General features: G+C 46.9%; 1 protein-coding gene across 1 annotated transcript in view; it reads left to right on the top strand.

Moving 5' to 3' along the window:
• Positions 1-22,505, top strand: part of dnah14 (dynein axonemal heavy chain 14) — a 435,381-nt gene that overhangs the window by 146,715 nt on the left and 266,161 nt on the right. Inside the window, 4 exon segments of the mRNA XM_033020484.1 lie at positions 4,297-4,542; positions 12,860-12,981; positions 13,990-14,161; positions 18,988-19,092. Coding sequence (XP_032876375.1) covers positions 4,297-4,542; positions 12,860-12,981; positions 13,990-14,161; positions 18,988-19,092 — 645 coding nt within the window.

The following is a 22,505-nucleotide window of genomic DNA, read 5'->3' as shown; positions in this document are numbered from 1 at the left end:
AAGCCATTGTGATACAGACACAGGATGAACAGGAACGTTGGTGCTGTGACTAAGACAGTGAAAGCACTGTGTACGGGAAGGGTCACTTAAGTCCTTTGAGAGAGGCGGGGGGGGGGGGGAGAAGGAGTGGAGACAACTTTTAAGAAGCCAGAGATACACGGCTGTGAAGCTCGGTGGACATTAACATTACCGGTCGGTTATCCTTGGTTTTGAAAACTACTGTTTTACGTTTTTCTTTCCCCAATGAGCCAATGAAATGCACCGGTCAGCACCGGCGACAACCTACGACTTCCTGGCGACCCACTCCCACTGCTCCTACATCACGAGAATTCTCGCTTCTCTCCATGGCGTCAAAATTCTGGTCGCCGCTAATTTTTCAACATGTTGATGGCGTGACTATTTACGAGAATGCGGGAACTATTCACCACCATGTAGGCAACACCCCAGAACCTCTGGTGAATATGTGGTGACCTTGTGGCGACCTCGTAGTCGCCTAAAAAGTCGCGTAAGTGGGGCAGGCTCATTACACTCCTCCTCCCCACACCCCCCCCGTCACCCTGCCCCAGCCCGAGTTAACAATAATTATGGGCCTGTCCCACTTAGGCGACTGCAGGAGACTATGCAGTCGCCACATGTGCGGGGGTGGTTGCTGGGAACTAGTCACGGCCTCATTATGGTTGCCGCAAATTTTTGAAAAATTAGCGCCGACCAGAATGAAGCCGCCATGTAGAGTAGCGAGAATTCTCGTGCCGTAGGTGGGTCGTCAGGAGGTCCTAGTGGGTTGCCAGGAGGTTGAAGGTTCTCGTAGGTTCTCGTAGGTTTTAGCCGGTGCTGACCAGTGAATTTCATTGGCTCATCGGAAAAAAAACGTCAGCAGTAGTTTTCAGAACCAAGGATAACCGACCGGCAATGTTAGATGTCTGCGAGCTTCACAGCCGTGTATCTCTGGCTTCTTAAAAGTTGTCTCCACTTCTTCTCCCTCCTCCTCCCTCCTCCTCCCTCCTCCGCCCTCCTCCTCCCTCCTCCTCCCTCCTCCTCCCTCCTCCTCCCTCCTCCTCCCTCCTCCTCCCTCCTTCTCCCCCCTTCTCCCCCCCCCTTCTCCCCCCCCCCTTCACCATCCCATTCCCCTCTTTTAAAGGACTTACCATACACTGTGCTGTAGTCGTCTTAATTACAGCACCAACCTTCCTGTTCATTGCGGTGTGTGTCTGTATCACCTTGGCTTTGCACCGTGTGAATTTCACTCAGACAGCGCTCCCCCGTTTGCCTTGTCCCCGCCTGCATAACGGGCTGGTGAAGGAAGCGATGTGTGTGTGTGTGTGTGTGTGTGTGTGTGTGTGTGTGTGTGTGTGTGTGTGTGTGTGTGTGTGTGTGTGTGTGTGTGTGTGTGTGTGTGTGTGTGTGTGTGTGTGTGTGTGCGCGTGGGCGTGGGCGTGGGCGTGGGCGTGGGCGTGGGTGTGGGTGTCCGTTGTAGTTGACGGCTTTGCAGGTGACTGCTGCCGACATTTCAGTCGCCTGAAAAATCACCTAAGTAGGACAGGCCCATTAATCCTCCTTGTTCCTTATCTCTGTCAACTGTTTGATAAAATTGTTAATATTACTGTCAAGATTCAAATATAATCACCAGGAGTGTAACAGTTTCAGTCATAATTATCGAGTACACTCTATTTCAACAAGAAGATTTTAGGTGTGAAGAAAACTCCAGGGAATGGCACATTCATGATGGGGTGTATTCTAGGTGAGGAAATAAACACTTTAAAATCTTCACCTTAAATCTGTAGCTAAACCAAATTAACAGACAATATTGCATGTCAGCACATTTAAGGGCTCCAGCTGTGCAAGTTTTAGGCCTCTGTGGACAATCAAATCAACAGATCATCAGACACAGCTCTCTTATGCTCGATCACTTTCTCTCAAGTTTGATAGCTTGTTGCATTAAGACAGGATACACTTTTCTACTGGTCAGTTTCTGGAATTATGGGCATAATGTTTCTTGTTGTACAGTAGTCACTCAGTCTTGTTAAGGTAGGGTTAGCCACTCTTCATGTAAATGTGGCTGCTCACTATTACTGATTTTTTTTAAACCACTGTTTATTTAATTTACCAAATATAAACCCTGCCACTATTGTGGAGGGATTTGAACAACAGAGAACAACAATCATTTAGTTTAGTTTAGTTGGGAAGAGCCGTTCCTGGACTTACCTGGGCTTGTACCTTGTCCTTTTACCATCTGGACGCCCGCAGCAACGGCTGCGGAGGGTTGAGGTCCCGACCACGGGGGAAAATGGAGGAGGACTGGCCAATTTTTGTGCCTTCCACCACACTGATGAATGCTGTGGTGGATGTTTATGTTAAATTTTTATTGTGTTTTTGTGTGTGTTCTTTATCATTGCACCGCTGCTGACATATTCATTTCACTTGCACTTTATGTGCAATGTGACAAATAAACCGTATTGTATTGTATTGTATTGTATTGTATTGTATTGTATTGAGTTTATTGTTGTCACGTGTATTGAGATATAGCGAAAAGCTTTATTTTCAGTTCTATCCCATTAATCATAGCCAGAGTACAATCATACACAAGTAAAACAATGGAATGATTGTAGTGGATAATAGTAGATCCTCTTCTGGACTGCATGCAAAGAGTTGCTTTGTTCAGGTGCATCTTGCAACTTTCAAGTTTCAAGTCTCTGAAATATCAAGTCTGATCTTGGCTTAAAGAGATATGCATTTCTTATTTCCTCACTTTAAGGCTTTGTTTCCTGGCAGCACTGCATTGATGATGTAGGGGTCAGTCTGGCTCAGTGTCGTGCTGTCGGTTCCTTTCATGGGTGCCAGCTGCTGCAGGCTGTGCTCACCCAGCTACTGTGTAGGGCCTTTGGCAGCTGCCTCTTCTTCCATGGCCAATGCAACCATGCTGGCTTTCCCCTCTATGACAGGCTGAATGGTATGTTGCTCGGGGAATCCACCGAATCAACATATTATGCAGGGAATTGTATTTATTGAAGAGATTACATGAGGCAGCTGCATGGGCTCCAATTGAACCTGCAACCTCTTGTCTTAGAATGTTCTCTATTGAATCAAGCTGAACATGTCTTTCACTGTTTACTGTAACAAGGAATGGTTATGGTGAATGTTCTTCCTGAAATCATAATGAGGGGTTGATAAACTGAATATAAGATGCCTTGAGCTGAATATTTTGTTTTATATTCAGGTTTGAACCGGTATTAATGTTTTGAAAGTGGATGTGAAATTTGATTTGAAGTCAAGTCAAGTTTATTTGTCACATACACATACGAGATGTGCAGTGAAATGAAAGTGGCAATGCTCGCGGACCTTTGTGCAAAAAGACAAACAACCAAACAACCAAACAAACTACAAACACAATCATAAACGCACATATTCTTTTACATAATAAATAATGGAAGGAAAAATGTTCAGTGGAGTTAGTCCCTGGTGAGATAGGTGTACAATGGTGTATCCAAGTCAATGGTAGAGCCCTGTGGAATGGTGTAGATTGGAGGGCCTTAGGAGTACAGGTATCTCGTTCTCTTAAAGTGGCATGCCAGGGAGACAGGGTGGTGAAGAAGACTTTAGGCATATTGGCCTTCATCATTCAGGGGACTGAGTATAGAAGTTGGGTTTCATGTTTTGTTATGTTGCAGTTGTACACTACTTTGGTGAGGAAGCACTTGCAGCATTGTATTCACTTTTGGTCTCCCTGCTACAAGGAAGGATACCATTAAGCTAAAGAGTGTGCAGAGAGATTTATGAGAATGTAGCCAGGACTCGAGGTCCTGCAACACTGGTGAGGCTGGAAAGTGTGGGAGACTGAAAGGTGATCTTATAAAGGTGTATAAAATCATAAATAGAATAAATGCACATTTTTTCCCCAGGGTTGGAGAGTCAAGAACTAGAGGACATAGGTTTAAAGTGAGAGGGGAAGATTTAATAGGTACCTAAGAAGGCAACTCAGCTTTGAACATATACAGAACAAGCTGTCAGAAGAAGTGGTTAAGGCAGGTACAATACATTTAAAAGTAATTTGGACAGGGAAATGGATAGGAAAGGTTTCGAGGAATGTGCTTCAAAAATATGTAAATTAGATGAGATTAGATTACCATCTTAGTTGACATAGACAAGTTGGGCCAAGGGGCCTGTTTCCATGCTGTATGACTCCATGATCTATAAAAGGGTATCTAACTCCAATCACTGGATGTGAACCAAAGAACAAATATGTGTAGAACATGCAAATGCGATTCCAAGCTGCCTACCACTTTTCTCATATCTTTCCAGGTGTTCCAGCATAAGGAGATGATTGTTAATATCTCCAGTTTAGCCACCAATGAAGGCACTCTGAGAAACATGCTGGAAAAAGTCATTAACCAATGGAATCAAACCAGCTTCAAACTGGTGAGCCACCAGTTCGAGACCTTCAACGTTCTGATCATCGGGTCAACTGAAGAGATCATTGCTCAGCTGGAAGAGAGTCAAAACATCATCTCCACCATTAAGAGCTCCCGCTATGTGGGACCTATTGAGGTATTCACTCATTTGAATGAACAGATATTGCCTATGTCTATAAATGAGAAGCCATTTATTTTAAATGGGAATTCATCATTGCCATGAAACACACATCATAGTTGCCCCATCATAGTAGAGGACATGTGCTATCTGTTGCCTGAGGGAGGCAGGATTCTAGTGTTCACTAATCAATGGATAGGGGAAGCTGCAGGTGGTTGTAAGCTTCTGGATGAACTCTCCTGCCAATCTTCATCTTGCAAGGGTGGCACAGTGGTGCAGCTGGTAGAGCTGCTGCCTCACAGCGCCAGGAATCCGGATTCGATTCTTACCTCGGGTGCTGTCTGTGTGGAGTTTACACATTCTCCCTGCGACTGCGTGGGTTTCCTCTGGATGCTCTGATTTCCTACCACATCCTAAAGATGTGCGAGATTGTAGGTTAATCGGCTACTATAAATTGTCCTGAGTGTGTAGAGAGCGGATAACATAGAACTAGTGTGAATGGGTGACCGATGGTCGGCGTGGATTCAGAGGGCCAAAGGCCCAGTTTCCATGCTGTATCTCTAATAAAAAATAAAAAACACTTGTCTCTACTGGTCACCTTTGTGCATTAGCAAGGTCCAAGTAACCCAACGAGACTTAATCTGTATATTTAAAGAGAGAGCCCTCACTGCAATTTGTTAAACTGATGTGGAGCATCAACAGGACATTCTGTGCCCAATTAAAAAAAATATGCTGCCCAGTTTGTACGTATTAGCTCTTTACACTTTATGTAACAAAAATGAATGGCACAGGGAAATTCAATCTGGAGATCTGCACCCCATAGTTGAAGGCATAGATGTTGCAGCATATCAGCATATTCACAATAAACCTTGACAAACAAGCCCAAAAGTTGCCTCTGGATTGAGACGTGCCTGATTTGTTTTGATGGACAAAATGGAATCTTTGACAAGTGTTCGTCAACAGATTGTGGGTGTGTCTTCTTATTTTGCTTCCATGTGATAGGGGAAAGGAGGGGTGTGGAGGCATGATGAAGAATCATAGTCATACAGTGTGGAAATAGGACCTTCGGCCCAAGTTGCCCATGCCAACCAAGATGCCCCATATACACTGGTCACACCTGCCCGCGTTTGGCTCATATGTCTCTAAAACTATGGATCCATGTACCTGTCCAAATTTTTTTTTTTTAAGTTGTGATAGTACCTGCCTCAACTACCTCCTCTGTCAGCCTGTTCCATATACCCACCTTACCTATGCCCCTTAGATTCCTATTTTACTTCGGAGTCACGTGAGTGACTACGTGAAGAACCCCGCCACGATGCATGCGTGTCATATCGCTTTCACGCTTGCAAAACGACAGGCGGGGTGGAGTGTCCCCCGCAGCGGTAAGTTTGAAACCGCGACCTGCAGGTAAGTGATTTACTCTGCGGTAGTTTTTGTCCCCGCGCTGTTTTTACACAGGGGGGGGAAGCTGGACAAAATAGTGTCCACAAGTGCTGCGAGTAAAGCTGGCTGGGGAGAGGGGTCCGCAGAAGGAAAGACAAGTGTGCAAGGGGTGCAGGAACAAGAGAACCTACTGGACTAATAAAATGGACTCCAACAAACACTACAGCCAAAGACAGCACCCTTACGCACCCACCAGCAGAACTGGTGAAAGCTCGAAAGCCCGGTATTCAAAACATGAGTCTTTTTAGGCCATGGCCCAGGCCGGCCTTCTTGGAAGATGCGGGGACCTCCAACGCCAACCAAACCGAAAATCCAGACACCAGCGCAACAACAGCAGCGAAGAACCTACAAAAAGAAGTAAACCTGCCACTGGTAACTATGGAGGTAGGTGGGTCTGGTTCCCTACAAAATACAGGGAGCATGGAGGTTGGGGGGAGACTACACTCTTTTCTGAATGCATGGAGCATGTTAACAACCGATACTTACATCTTAAGCAGTATCCAGGGATATACAATAGAGTTTATACACAAGTACAGCCCTCCATTTCAACATATACCGAACCGAATGTTCGTGCCTCTGATAAAGAAAAATCAAAAGCGCAAGCTGAACTGGAGCGGCTTTACATAAAAGGTGTAATTGAGAAAACTCAACACGAACCATTAGAATTCGTGTCCAATATATTTATCAAAAACAAAAAAGATGGTGGTTGTCGCATCACCATAGATCTGACAAAATGGATACCTTTGTTACTGCTAAACAATTAATTTCCAAAGATTACTTCATGGCCAGCATCGATTTAAAAGATGCTTACTATTCAGTGCCTATACGAGGTGACCACAGATGTTACTTAAAATTCAACTGGATGGGCAACTCTGGCAGTATAAAGCACTGCCAAATGGGTCATCAGCCCCAGGCTGTTCACAAAAATTTTGAAACCAGCCCTAGCGTTTCTAAGGAAACGTAAACACATGGTCATGGCATATTTAGATGACATACTCATTGTGGGCAAAACTTTGGAATTGGCCAAACAAACTGTAACAGCCACAAAACAGTTATTTGAAAAACTGGGATTTATTATCCATCCAGGTAAATCTAAACTAACGCCTTCCACTACTATGGACTATTTGGGGGTTTCACCATTGACTCAGTTCACATGTCGGTGACTCTGCCTAAGGGAAAGGCTAGAGATTTAATAGAGGCTTGCATAACCTCATTGACATCAGCAAACCATCCATCAGATTGGTAGCAAAAGTAATTGGCAAATGGTGGCTGCCTTTCCAGCCACACAATTTAGACCTCTACATTACCAAAACTTACAGAGAGCAAAAATACAAGCACTCTAAATTAATGCAGGTCACTTTGACAGACCTATGAAACTACCAATCAAGCTAAAATGGAATAAAATGGTGGATAGATAACATCTGGCTTTGTTCCAATCCAATAATTGTCAGTAACCTTTCCATGGTACTACAAACTGATGCCAGTGCACTTGGGTGGGGAGCCACCAATACCATCACCAGCTGTGGAGGTAGATGGACTGCTCAGGAGGCATCATTATTACTCACACTGGGCATAAACTACCTGGAAATGTTGGGTGCATTCCATGGCCTAAAGTCATATTGTACTGGATCATATCACCATCATGTTAGACTACAGATAGGCAATACCACTGTGGTAGCATACATTAACCACATGGGTGGAAACAAATCGACATCATGTGACAATCTGGCTAATACAATTTGGCAATGGTGTATCCAGAGAGATATTTGGATATCAGCCACTTACCTACCAGGAAGACTAAATTTAGTGGCAGACACCAGGTCACGCAAATTTAATGAAAACACTGAATGGATGTTGAATAAAAAAGTATTTGCTGATATTACAGCAAAATATGGAACACCAGATACCGATCTATTCGCATCCAGACTTAACCACCAGTTATCAAATTATGTTTCATGGGAACCAGATCCTGGGGCAGCGGCGACAGATGCATTTTCGCTGCATTGCGGGGGAAATTGTTTATTTACGCATTCCCTCCTTCCTGCCTCATCAGTCGGGTATTAAGGAAAATACAACAAGACTCTGCGTCTGGTATTGGTAGTACCTGATTGGCCTACTCAACCATGGTTCCCAGTGGTATTAAACATGGTATTAGAACCATGTATCACCATCCCACATAGACCAGATTTATTGCTACATCCCGTAACAAGGGATAGCCACCCATGCCATAAACATTTGAACTTATTAATTTGTAGAGTTTTAAAAACACCTCTACTACAACTGGGACTGACGGACCGAACAGTGAACATGATCTCGGCTGCCCAAAGACAGTCAACCAAAAAAAAAACAAAAAACAAAAAAAAACAAAAAAAACAAAAAAAACAACAACAATCTGGTCTATATCAGGAAGTGTGCGATGCACTGCCATAAAAACAACATCACCTACAGAGACATGAACATCCCGTCTGTTCTGGAATATCTGGCAGGCCTCCACTATGATGAGGGGCTCAGTTACAGTGCCATCAACTGCGCCAGAAGTGCCCTATCGACTTACCTATGGCAGGGGCAGAGTATTACTCTGTTGGGACTCACCCGCTGGTAACAAAACTTATGAGGGGAATTTTTAATACTAATCCCCCAAGAACCAGGTACTCCCAAATATGGGATGTAAGTATTATCCTGAAGATGCTCAGGAATTGGTCTCCAGCAACAGCTCTGTCCCTACGCAGACTGACATTAAAAACAGTCATGCTAATGGCATTGGTCACGGCACAGAGGGTACAGTCACTGCATAAACTAAGACTGGACAACATGACTTCCTCAACAGAAAATATTACGTTTCATATCTATGAGTTAGTAAGCAGAACAGACAGGGATCAGCAGGCCTCAATATACAATTTAGGTCATACCCAAACAGATGACCGTCTGTGTATAATAAGACATCTGTCGTTATACATGGAGAAAACGAAAATCCTAAGAGGCAATGAGAAGGCACTTTTTGGTCAGCCACTAGCAACCACACAAAAGGGTGACGGTCCAGACCATCTCAAGATGGCTGAAACAGGTGCTAACACAGGCTGGGGTGGATACTAATATTTTTAAATCTCATTCCACCAGGGCTGCAGCTACATCGGCAGCGATACAGTTGGATGTACCAATGGACCAAATCCTCAAGGCAGCAGGATGGTCTGGGGGAAATAACATTCCAATTATTTTACAATAAACCAGTAATGAAACCTGGAACGTTTGCAGAAACAAATTTAAGTTCTGTAAATTAATTTAAACCCATAAAAAGGGGTTATAAATTTGTGTTAATAAATTTTATGATTTCAATGTCGAATTCATGTCCAAATTATGTTAACACAATTCCTCCTACAGTCATCAAGGCAGACGTGATGCATGGACTCGTTTCCACGGCATGAAATCACAGAGCTTTAAAATCTTCACGTAGTCACTCACGTGACTCCGAAGTAAAATAGTAAGATTAAACGAGAACTTACCAGTTTGAAGATCTGCATTTTATGAGGAGTTACGATGAGGGATTACGTGCCCTCCGCTCCCACCCTTGATCATATACTTAACTGGTATCTCTTCTCTAATCTTACTATGTTTAGTCATTACAGTTATCTGTGATTTCACACCGCTGCTTTGAAGAATGACACGCATGCGTCGTGGCGGGGTTCTTCACGTAATCCCTCATCGTAACTCCTCATAAAATACAGATCAAACTTCAAACTGGTAAGTTCTCGTTTAATCTTACTATTAAATCTTTCCCCTCTTATCTAAATGTATGTCCTCTCTCTACACTGGATAAATGACACTGCATTTACCTGATCTATTCCTCTCATGATCTTACACACCTCTAAAAGATCACCCCTCATCCTCCTGCACTCCAAGGAATAAAGTTCTCGCCTGTTCAACCTCTCCCTATAGCTCAGGCCCTCGAGTCCAGGCAACATCCTCATCAATCTTGTCTGCACCCTTTCCAGCTTAACAACATCATTCCCACAACAGAGTGACCAAAACTGAACACAATACTCTAAATGTAGCCTCACCAATGTTTGGTACAGATGTAACATAACCTCCCAACATCTGTACTCAATACTGATGAAGGTCAACATGCCAAACGCCTTCTTGTTCACCCTATCTACCTGTGAAGCCATTTTCAAGGAACCATGTACCTACACTCCTAGATCTCTTTGCTCTACATCACTCCCCAGAGTGTAGGTCCTGTCCATATTAGACTTTGCAAAATGCAACAGCTCGCACTTATGTATATTAAATTAAAGTACATCAACCATTCCTCAGCCCACGTGCTCAACCCATCAAGATCCTACTGTAATTTTTCACAACCGCCTTCGCTATCTATAATACCACCCATTTTAGTGTCATCTGCAAATTTACTAATCATGCCTTGTATGTCGTCATCCAAATCATTGATATAGATGACAAGCAGCAATGGACCCAGCACTAAACCCTGACACATACCACTAGTCACAGGCCTCCAGTCCGATAAACAACCTTCTACTATCACCCGTTACTTTCTTCCATGAAGCCAAATGTCTATCCATTGGCTAGCTCTCATTCGATCCCATGCGATCTAACCTTCCAGAGTAGCCTACCAAGCGGAGCCTCATCAAATATCCTTGAAATCCATGTATACGACATCTACAGCTCTACCATCGTAAACCTTTTTGGTCACATCTTCAAAAAACTCAATCAGATTCGTGAGACACGATCTCCCACATGCAAAACCTTGCTGGCTATCTGGTGGCGGCGGCGCTAACTGGTGGCGGCGCGACTCGTTGCAGCGGCTCCTACAGCCTGTCTGTCTTTTTTTATTTTTTGTCTAGTTAAATGTAGTGTTTGGTGTTTTTTAAATACTGGTTTTTAAATGTGTATATGTGGGGGGCGGGGGGGGAGGGGGAAACCGTTTAAAATCTCTTCCCTGTCCGAGAGACCCGACCTTTTCCCTGTCGGGTCTCCGTTGTCGTTGGGGCCTAGCACCGTGGAGCGGCCTCCAACCTGAACGACCCGGGGGCTCGGGAGACTGTGCTGCGGACTACTCACCATCGTGGGGCTGGCCGGCCTCGGAACGTGGGGAGCGGTGGTGACTCGCTGCTGCGACTCGACTCCTGGGGCTCGGAGGCTCCAGCAACGCAGCCGCAGGTCCGGTGGACTGGGACATCGGGAGCTCGCGGGTCCGGGGGGAGAGAGAGACCGCTTCCCGGAGCTCCCGCAACGCGACTTCTCCAGCCCGTGTCGCGGGGTTTGGAACGACCCGGAGCGGGGAAGTACATCACCCGGCACGGCTTCGTGGCCGTGGGATATTACAGCGCCCGCCGGGGGCTCCAACTTCGAGACTTCTAGACCGGGAGTGGGGCCGTAAATCGCCCGGCACGGCCTAAAATGGCCGTGGGACTTATCATCGCCCGCCTGGGGCTTGGACATCGGGAGAGACATGGAGAGCAGGGGAGAGAAAAGACTTTTACCTTCCATCACAGTGGGTTCACTGTGATGGATGTTTGTGTGAACTTAATTGTGTGTATGTCTGTAGGACATTGTTTTTGTTTGTATGGCTGTGGAAACAAAATTTCGTTTGAGTCTCACTGGGGCTCAAATGACAATAAATTTGTATTGTATTGTATTGTATATCCCTAATCAGCTCTTGTCTATCTAAATGCATGTACATCTTATCGCTCAGAATAGTCTCTAGTAACTTTTTGATCACAGATGTTAGGCTCACTGGCCTAAAGTTCGGAGGCTTTTGCTTGCAGTCCTTCTTAAATAGAGATACAACATTTGCCATGTTTGAATCTTCCAGCACCTCACCCGTATTAGATGATGAATCACAAATCTCAGCCAGGGCACCTGCAATTACTTCTCTAGCTTCCCACGGTGGCCTTGGATATATCTGATCAAGCTTGGGAGATTTGTCTACCTTACATATGCATTAGGACTTTCAGCACCTCCTTGACTGTAATACAATACAATACAATATTTATTCAATGTCATTTGAACCTCAGTGAGGCTCAAACGAAACTGTTTCTACAGCCATACAAACAAAACAATTCCTACAAGACACAGAAACAATTCAATTCACACAAACATCCATCACAGTGAATCTCCTCCTCACTGTGAGTAAGGCAAGTCCTTTCTCTCCCCTGTGCACCATTTTCCCCGATGTTGAAGCCCGAGACGGGCGATGGTAAGTCCCACGGCCATTAAGGCCGCGCCGGGCGATGAACGGCCCCGCTCCGGTTCGTTCCAACACGGGCTGGAGAAGTTGCATTGTGGGAGCTCCGAAAAGTGGTCTCCCACCCGGACCCACGAGCTCCCGATGTCACAGTCCACCGGTCTGCAGCTGGAGCCTCCGAGCTCCGGAGTCGGGCCGCAGCAGTGAGCCACCACCGCTCCCCACGCTCTGAGGCCGGCCAGCCTCACGATGGTGAGTAGACCGCAGGCTCCGTGACTGGAGCCCCCAGGTCGTTCCGGTTGGAGGCTGCTCCACAGTGCTAGGCCCCAACGACAATGGAGACCCGACAGGGAAAATGTTGGGTCTCCCGTGCAGGGAAGAAATTTTAAAAGTTTCCCCCCGCCCCCCCACATATACATAGTTAAAAACAGTATGAAAAAAAACACAACAACTATATTTAACTAGACCATAAAATTAAAAAAAAGACAGACAGGCTGTAGGGGCCGCTGCAATGTGAGTCGCGCCGCCAACCGGAATACTGACTGCTCTCAAGACACTTTCAATGACCTGTAAGAAATGGGATGTATGAACCCAGTATGTGGTGTAGCATTGATAATTTTGCATTTCTGTCATAAATGTTTGTTTTGTAATATCTGTCAGCTAGCTTTGGTTAATAGCAAACTTCCCTTGTGGCAGAATGAGGTGATTGAGTGGGACCGTAAACTCACCCAGTTGGCACTAACTTTAGAAGAGTGGATGACCTGTCAGCGAAACTGGCTCTACCTCAAGCCCATCTTTCAAGCACCTGACATCCAAAGGTAAGAATCATCCCAGGTATGGCACATTCCTGAAACATCACTGTTTCTGAAGTTAGTATGCATACTATTCCCTTTTTGATGATTCCTACATTTGGGAAGATGAGGGAGCAGCTCGAGGTGCTACAGAAGGTGGATGAGTGAGTGAACTGATCGAGGGCAACCTGCAGCAGCTGCATGGAGGGGTTGCTGCCTTGAAAGGAACAACAGCAACATACTGGGCCAGGCCGACCCCAAAATCATTCTTACCCCCCGCACCCACCCAGTGCCACCAGGATACTGGGCCTTCAAGTGAGATAATAGGCCAAGATCAGACTTGATATTTTCGGAGATATGGACTTGATTAATGCAAGATGGTACTGGAGAGCGTTGCTCATTGCGTATTGTCCCCGAAAAGGATCTACCATGATCAACCATAATTATTTCAGTCTTATACCTTTGTCAGAGATGCAGCATGGAGACAGGCCCTTCAGCCCACCAAGTCCGTGCCGACCAACAATCACCTGTATACTAGTTCTATCCTTAACACTAGGGACAATTTATTGAAACCAATTAACCTATAAAACCTGCACGCGTTTGGAATGTGGGAGGAAATCGGAGCACCCGAAGAAAACCCATGTGGTCACAGGGAGAACATACAAACTCAGTACAGTCAGAACCCGTAGTCAGGATCGAACCTGAGTCTCTGGTGCTGCAGGCAGCAACTCTGCCACTGTGCCGCCCTTTCTGCCACACTGTGCCGCCTTTCACTTGTATATGATTATGTTCATAGTATGATTTGACTGGATAGGACACAAAACAAACAATTTCACTGTATTTCTTTACATGTGACAAGAATAAATTAAACTAATTAAAGTAACATTTCTAAATCTTTAATTAATTTTTTTTGGATTTTGATGGGAGTGGTTTAATTGCTTGAGCAACATCAAGAACCAATCAGTTTGTGTGACTTGAAATGCAGCGCCACTCAGCCATATGTTTGACCCACTGTTGTATCATTTCATAACACAGGCAACTTGTAGCAGAGACCAAACTCTTTGGCCAAATTGAAGTGACGTGGAATGAATTGGTGGTGCGAATTCAGAAGAACTCGAATATCTTGAAGGTTACAACCTCACAAGGGATCGTTGAGCTCTTGCAGGCCACCAATGCTAACCTGGATCAGATACTGAAGCACCTGGAGGTATAACACTTGTGAGAAGGAAATAACTTGACTCATGCAATGTCCTTCTTGTCCCTTGCACTTTCACTTATCACAGCAAGTAAATGCAGAGCAGGAACCTATGTAGACACACTACAAGAACACATGCACACAAAAATATACGAACGGGACCAGGCCACCAGGCTTTTCAAGCACGTCCTACCATTTAATGTGATTATGACTGATCAATGAGTTCACCCTCAATTCCCTAATCTTTCAAATATTCCCCTTAAACATGTCTCATGATCTGGCCATCTCCACCCTCGGGGTCAGAGAATTCCAGAGGTTCATCATCCACTGAGAGAAGATATTTCTCCCCACCTTAGTTTTAAATAACCAGCCCCTTATTTTGTAGATATGTGCCGTTGTTCATGACTCAGCATACAGTGTGATAAATGTCCAAGTAGTCCTTTTTACTAGAGCTAACTGATAAGATATTAAAATAAGTAAAGGGCCTGTCCCACTTAGGCGACTTTTTAGGCGAGTGCAGGAGACTCTGCGCTTGCCTCATGATCGTCACATGGTCACCACATGTTCGCTGGTGGTCTCTGGTGAGTCTCCTTCAAGGTTGTGAGGAGTTCCCGCATTCTGGGAACTCCTCGCCCTTGGCCTCAGGTATAGTCCCGGCCTCAGTATGGTCGCTGCAAATTTTTCAACATGTTGAAAATTTTTCTGCAACCAAAATTGGTCGCCATGGAGAAAATCGATAATCCTGTATTTGTAGGTGCTGTTACAGTGGGGTCGCCATGTAGTTATGGGTAGTCGAGGTAGTCGTAGGTAGTTTTAGTTAATCGCCTTTGCTGACCGGGCATTTTCATTGGCTCATTGGGGGAAAAAAACGTAAGCACGTGCTTTCAGAACCAAGGATAACCGATCAGTAATGTTAAATGCCCGTCGAACTTCACAGCTGTGTATCTCTGGCTTATTAAAAGTTGTCTGGCTTCTTAAAAGTGTGTCCACTCCTTCTCTCCCCCCTTCTCCCCCCTTCTCCCCTCTTCTCCCCTCCCCGCTCTTTTAAAGGACTTACCGTACACTGTGCTAGCCGTCTTAACCTTCCTGTTCATCGCGGTGTGTGTCTGTATCACTTTGGCTTTGCACCGTCTGAATTTCAGACAGTGCTCCCCCGCTTTCCCTGGCCCCCGCTGTTTGCTTGTTTGTGTGTGTGTGTGTGTGTGTGTGTGTGTGTGTGTGTGTGTGTGTGTGTGTGTGTGTGTGTGTGTGTGTGTGTGTGTGTGTGTGTGTGTGTGTGTGTGTGTGTGTGTGTGTGTGTGTGTGTGTGTGTGTGTGTGTGTGTGTGTGTGTGTGTGTGTGTGTGTGTGTGTGTTCCACTCTGACAGTCACCGTTCCAGTTGCCGGTTTTTCAGGCGAGTGCCGCGAACTTGACAGTCGCCGGCAGTCCGCTGAAAAATCGCCTAAGTGGGACAGGCCCTTAAGAAAGACACCGTGTGCTAGAATAACTCAGTGGATCAGGAACCATCTCTGGAGAACATGGATAGGTGACGTTTCAGGTCAGGACCCTTCTTCAGAGTGATTGTTGAGGGAACTGGAAAGAAAGCTGGAAGAGAGGAGGAGCAGGTCAAACCATGACTGTAATAAGTGAACACAGGTGAGGTGGGTTTATCATTGGCAGATTGTTGGACAAAGGCAAGCAATGAAAAAACAGGTTTGAGCCCAAAGGAGTTCCGAATTGTGAAGCTCGAGGATAGAAAAGTTGAGAAACGTGAAGCAGGAGGATATTCCTTCAGTTTGCATGTGGCCTCGCTCTGGCAATGAAGGAGGCCCAGGACAGAAAGGTCAGTATGGGAATGGGAAGGGGAGTTAAAATGGTTTGCAACCGGGTGTTCCCTTGTCTTCACCTGGCAGACCCAGTGTTCAGCCAAGAGTTTGCAGAGTCTACGCTTGGTCTTGCCAATCAGGGGCGGAAAACCCAGGGAGGCCAGAGGGGACACGTCCCCCCCATGTTTTGAGAGGTGGGGGACATCCCCCCAAAGTTTTTGTGATCCCGATTTAAAAATCTCCGCTTTTAGCGCTGGATTGAGCCTCCGAAGCCTCGCGCGTGTGTGTGTGTGTGAATGTGCGCATGCGCGCGTGGCCTCCAAAAAATTGTGTCCCCATCCCCTCCAAGTTTTGATAGTGAGTTCCGCTCTTGTTGCCAATGTACAGGATGTTACATCGGAAAGACCGGATACTGTACATGAGGTGCAAGTGAACCTGCTGAGGGAATGAGTTGCAAAGGGAGCGATCTGTGCGGAGACAGGAATGGTTTGGAGATGAGAAAATGTGACTGAAAACAGTAGGTCAGTTAAAACTGAATGACTCGGTATAATGTTCCAGTTTGGAACGTGCTGCTTGAGAGGCTGGTATAATGAATTCAATAGCAACATCCAAAAGGAAATTGGATGGGAGGAGATTTGCACAGGATGTGGGGAAAGAGCTGGGAATGGGACTAATTAGGCCGCTTTGTCAATTGGTGGGATGAAGGACTTCTTACCGTGGAATTATTTACAACTGCAGGAATTTGCTGGAATCACTGTGATGTCAATTCAATTCAATTTTAATGTCATTGCACAGATACAAGTATCGGTACAACGAAATGCAGTTTAGCGTCAGTCCGTAGTAATAGTGCAATAGAGAAATAAAAATACAGAATAAGCAAACAATGTGGACGGAGAGACTGGAGAAATCTATCGGCGGGACTCCGAGTTCAGCAATGTGATAGTGTTGTTGTAGAAGCTGTTCCTCATCCTACTAGTACGAGACCTGAGGCTCCTGTACTGCCTCCCTGATGGGAGGAGGGCAAACAGTCCATGGTTAGGGTGGGAGGGGTCTTTGATGATCTTCCCGGCCCGTCTCAGACACCGTTTTCGGTGGAGGGCATCCATGGCAGGGAGCGGGGCACCGATGATGTACTGAGCGGTTTTCACCACCCGTTGTAGTGCCTTCCTGTCCGCTACGGTGCAACTGCTGTACCATACCGTGAAGCAGGTGGTCAGGATGCTTTCGATGGTACAGCGGTAAAAGTTGGTCAGGATCTGGGGGGACAGGTGAGCTTTCTTGAGCCTCCTCAGGAAGTAAAGGCGCTGCTGCGCCTTTTTTGATCAGCTTGGAGGTGTTGAGGGACCAGGACAGATCCTCCGAGATGTGTACCCCGAGGAATTTGTAGTTGGAGACGCGCTCCACCTCAGTCCCGTTTATATGGATGGGGGTATGTCTGCCCCCTCTGTTCTTCCTGAAGTCAACAATAATTTCCTTCGTCTTCTTGGAGTTGAGGACGAGGTTATTGTTGGCACACCAGGTTGTCAGGTGCTGGACCTCAACCCTGTAGGCTGACTCGTCGTTGTTACTGATCAGTCCTACCACCGTGGTGTCGTCGGCAAATTTAATTATGGCGTTGGAGCCATTCTTAGGGATGCAGTCATGGGTGAAGAGGGAGTAGAGGAGAGGGCTGAGCACACAGCCCTGTGGTCTGTTGGTGAGGAAATCCAGTGTCCAATTGTAGAGGGAGGTGGAGATGCCAAGTCCGCTGAGTTTGGTGATCAAGCTGGCGGGGATGACAGTGTTAAAGGCGGAGCTGAAATCAATGAACAGCATCCTGATGTAGGTATTATTGCTGTCCAGGTGGGTCAGGGCAGAGTGTAGGGCCGCCGATATGGCGTCCTCTGTAGACCTGTTGGTCCGGTAGGCAAACTGATGGGGGTCCGGTGTGGGGGGGAGGCTGGCTTTGAGGTGAGCCAAGATCAGCCGCTCAAAGCACTTTGCAATGACAGGGGTGAGTGCCACTGGGCGGAAGTCGTTGAGACTCCCTGTAGCTGATTGTTTGGGCACTGGCACAATGGTTGATGTCTTGAGGCAAGTGGGGACAACACCCTGGGCCAGTGACAGATTGAAAATGTCAGTGAAGACCAGGGATAGTTGCCCAGCACATGCCCTGAGCACCCGCCCGGGGATGCCATCGGGGCCGGCAGCTTTGTGCTCATTCACCTTGCTCAGTGCATCTTGTACAGCAGAGGTTGAGAGACTGAGGGGCTGTTCATTCGGGGGTGGAGCAACTTTGATGGCTGGAGTTTTGTTGTACCGGTCAAAGCGAGCATAGAAATGGTTTAGCTCGTCAGGAAGGGAGGCGTTATCTGGGGGAGGGGGTGTTAACTTTATGGTAATCGGCAATGGATTTGATTCCTTGCCACATGCGCCTGGGGTCGGTTGTTTTGGAAATGCTCCTCAATCCGCCGTTTGTGATTGAGTTTAGCATTCCTAATTCCCTTTTTCAGATTGGCCCTGGATGAGCTGTATCCCTCAGCGTTGCCAGATCTGAAAGCGACATCGCGAGCCTTCAGCAGGAGTCTGACCTCCCTGCTCAATCACGGCTTCTGGTTAGGGAAGGTCTTAATCTCTTTGTGGGTAGTGACGTTGTCAGTGCAGAATTTTATGTAGTCCAAAACGGTTGAGGTGTATGAGTTGATGTCCACTTGGGAGTTAAAGGTGGCCTGGGTGGCAAACAGACTCCAGTCTGTTTGCTGAAACTGTTCCTGTAAAACAGAGACAGCCCCCTCAGGCCAAACCTTCACTGTCCTCATGGTAGGTTTCACACGTCTGATCAGAGGTGTGTATTTGGGGAGCAAGAACAGAGAGAGGTGGTCAGACTGTCCAAGGTGGGGGAGGGGGAGGGCTTTGTAGGCTTCAGTAATATTAGTATATACTAAGTCCAGAATATTGTTTATAGAGATTACTAAGTCCAGAATATTGTTTATACTGATTATGCGAATGAATAGGGACACAAACTAAACCTATTTGGTCATGTTGCCTTACAGGATTACTTGGAAGCCAAGCGGATTGCTTTCCCACGTTTCTACTTCCTCAGCAACAATGACCTGCTGGATATCCTGTCTCGGAGCAGAAATCTTGATGCCATAAAGGTATGAAGTAACAAACCAGAATTATAAGGCTAGTTCCAGAGTTGCTATCAGTGCTCCCTATGTCTCTATAAACCTCTATAAGTTGAATTGAATTTTTGAATTGATTTTTTATTAGGGACAGTGCATATTAATAAACATTTGCATGTAATATGCAAGATTGTAGCCAGTAGCTAATTTCCATCTTTTGTCCCAACACAAGGTAAACACATCCCAAACAAGGTAAAAACAAAAAACAAAAACAAAAACAAAACAACAATAAAGTAAAAAAATAGCAATTAAAGAGTACCATAGGTTATTTTTAATGTAGATTATGATTGCAATTTTGATTTTGCAGTAACCATATTTTTAGATGTTTGGTAAATGAGGTAAGGGTTGGCAAGTTCACCCGTCAGTTTCATACGTTCCAGTGAGGCTAACCCTAGCCTATCCAATTTCACCTCATAATTACAGCCCTCCTTCAGATGCAATATGCCTGGTAGATCTTTTCTGCACTCTCTCTCTCTCTAGCTACCACATCCACCCTGTAGTGTGGTGACTAGAACTATATACAATACTCTTATTGTGGTGTAACCAATGTTTTGTACATCTGAACAATGTTCCTGGTGGAGGAGAAACTAATCACAGCTGCATGTTCACCTCACCTACGCATACCCCTGTTTTATCAGCTAATGTTCTTATAAGAAACGGATGAGTGCATACTTAGCACAACTAGAAGGACTTCTAGAGCACAGATGCAGGTGCTTTAGTCAAGTCAAGTCAAGAGAGTTTATTGTCATGTGTCCCAAATAGGACAATGAAATTCTTTCTTGCTGCAGCACAACAGAGTATTGTAACCATAAATACCGAACAGTTCAGTGTGTCTATATAGCATAGACCATATATACACACATAAATAAACAGATAAAGTGCAATAGGCTGTTATAGTTCAGAGTTTGTTTGATGGCGAGTTTAATAGCCTGATGGCTATGGGGAAGAAGCTGGTCATGATCCTAGATGTATCAGATATCAGGCTCCTGTACTTTCTACCTGATGGCAGCGGAGAGATGAGTGTGTGTCCAGGATGGTGTGGGTCCTTGATGATATTGGCAGCCTTTTTAAGGCAGCGACTGTGATAGATCCCTTCGATGGTGGGGAGGTCAAAGCCGATGATGGGCAGTGGTCAGACCTTTCTGCAATCTTTTCCGCTCCTGGATGCTCAAGTTGCTGAACCAAGCCATGATGCAACCGGTCAGCATGCTCTCTACTGTGCACCTGTAGAAGTTCGGGAGAGTCCTCTTTGACATACTGACTCTCAGTAATCTTCTCAGGAAGTAGAGGCGCTGATGTGCTTTCTTTATAATTGCATCAGTGTGCTGGGACCAGGAAAGATCTTTGGAAATATGCACTCCCAGGAATTTGAAGTTAGAATTAGAATTAGATCCTTTATTTGTCATTCAGACCTTACGGTCTGAACGAAATGTCGTTACCTGCAGCCATACATACAATAATAAACAACAGAACAGACAGTAAACACAAATTAACATCCACCACAGTGAGTCCACCAAACACCTCCTCACTGTGATGGAGGCAAAAATCTTAGGGCTGCTGTCTCTTCCCTCCTCTTCTCCCTCTGCGCTGAGGCGATACCCCACCGGGCGATGGTAAGTCAGTCCCGCGGCTCACCGAGCTCCACGAACGGGCCGTTTCAAACTCCGCGGCCCGGGGTTGGTCGTAGCTGCCGCCCTCCAGTCCAGCCCCGTGCCAGGCCGCCCTCACGGGAGCGCCATTACCCTCGAGCTGGACCGCCCTCACGGGAGCGCCGTTACCCTCGAGCCAGGCCGCCCTCACGGGAGCGCCATTACCCTCGAGCCAGGCCGCCCTCACGGGAGCGCCGTTACCCTCGAGCCAGGCCGCCCTCACGGGAGCGCCATTACCCTCGAGCTGGACCGCCCTCACGGGAGCGCCATTACCCTCGAGCCAGGCCGCCCTCACGGGAGCGCCATTACCCTCGAGCCAGGCCGCCCTCACGGGAGCACCATTACCCTCGAGCTGGGCCGCCCTCACGGGAGCGCCGTTACCCTCGAGCTGGACCGCCCTCACGGGAGCGCCATTACCCTCGAGCCAGGCCGCCCTCACGGGAGCGCCATTACCCTCGAGCCAGGCCGCCCTCACGGGAGCGCCATTACCCTCGAGCCAGGCCGCCCTTACGGGAGCACCATTACCCTCGAGCTGGGCCGCGCTCACGGGAGCGCCGTTACCCTCGAGCTGGACCGCCCTCACGGGAGCGCCGTTACCATCGAGCCGGGCCGCCCTCACGGGAGCGCCATTACCATCGAGCCGGGCCGCCCTCACGGGAGTGCCGTTACCCTCGAGCTGGGCCGCCCTCACGGGAGCGCCATTACCATCGAGCCGGGCCGCCCTCACGGGAGTGCCGTTACCCTCGAGCTGGGCCGCCCTCACGGGAGCGCCGTTACCCTCGAGCTGGACCGCCCTCACGGGAGCGCCATTACCATCGAGCCGGGCCGCCCTCACGGGAGCGCCTCAGCCCCTCACAGGAGCGCCGTTCCAGCCCTGAGCCGAGCCGCCCTCACGGGAGCGAGCCCAGGGCGAGTCCTGACAGGCTCTGCCTCCGGAGCCTCGAGGTCGCCAGCTCCGCCATTAGGCCTCAGCGCAGATGGAGGCAGAGAAGGGGGATACGACAAGAAAGTCGCATTCCCCCGAAGGGAGAGACAGAAAGCCCTGTTTCAACCCCCCACCCCCCCCCCCCCCCCACACACATAACACAAACCTAAAAAACAAAAACTTAACTAAACAAGACGAAAAAAACAACACAAAAAAGTAAAAACAAACGGACTGCAGGCGAGCCGCAGCCGTTCACCAGCGCCGCCACTTCCGGAATTTCTTGACCCTTTCCACCATTGATATAAACGGGATTGTGGGTCCCTATCCTACCCCTTCCAAAGTCCTCAATCAGTTCCACAAATCCACAATTAGTCCACCATGTCAATGTTGACCCATCCATACTAATCCCAATCTACCAGCCTTCTGTGTATTGGGATTCAAGTGCTCATATACTTACAGGTGACCCCCATTTGGCTTATGGAAATTCGCCCTTAAAAAGTTCAGAAAACTTTGCTTTGCAGAATTTTGTATTTTAAAGAAAAGGTAAATAAAACAATACAAAATGTATATATTTTTCAACTTCCGTTCCTTGACACAGGGCAGATGACGCGGATTCATGTTAAGGAAAATACAGACCATTTTCTAGGAATGCAACCATTCCCGTTCTTTCCCCACCCCCTCACGCTGTAATGCTGGGGTTACCTGTACTTCATAAATGTGGGGAGAGTACTCGCCTCCAGCACACACTCAGACAGGGGGTTTGTGCCCACTTGGGCGACCTAATCCGCGAGTTCTGGCGAGTTTGCCCTCAT

This window comes from Amblyraja radiata, chromosome 5 (genome assembly GCF_010909765.2).
Source record: "Amblyraja radiata isolate CabotCenter1 chromosome 5, sAmbRad1.1.pri, whole genome shotgun sequence".
Classification (NCBI taxonomy): domain Eukaryota; kingdom Metazoa; phylum Chordata; class Chondrichthyes; order Rajiformes; family Rajidae; genus Amblyraja; species Amblyraja radiata.
This window is presented reverse-complemented; position numbering and strand designations above follow the sequence as displayed.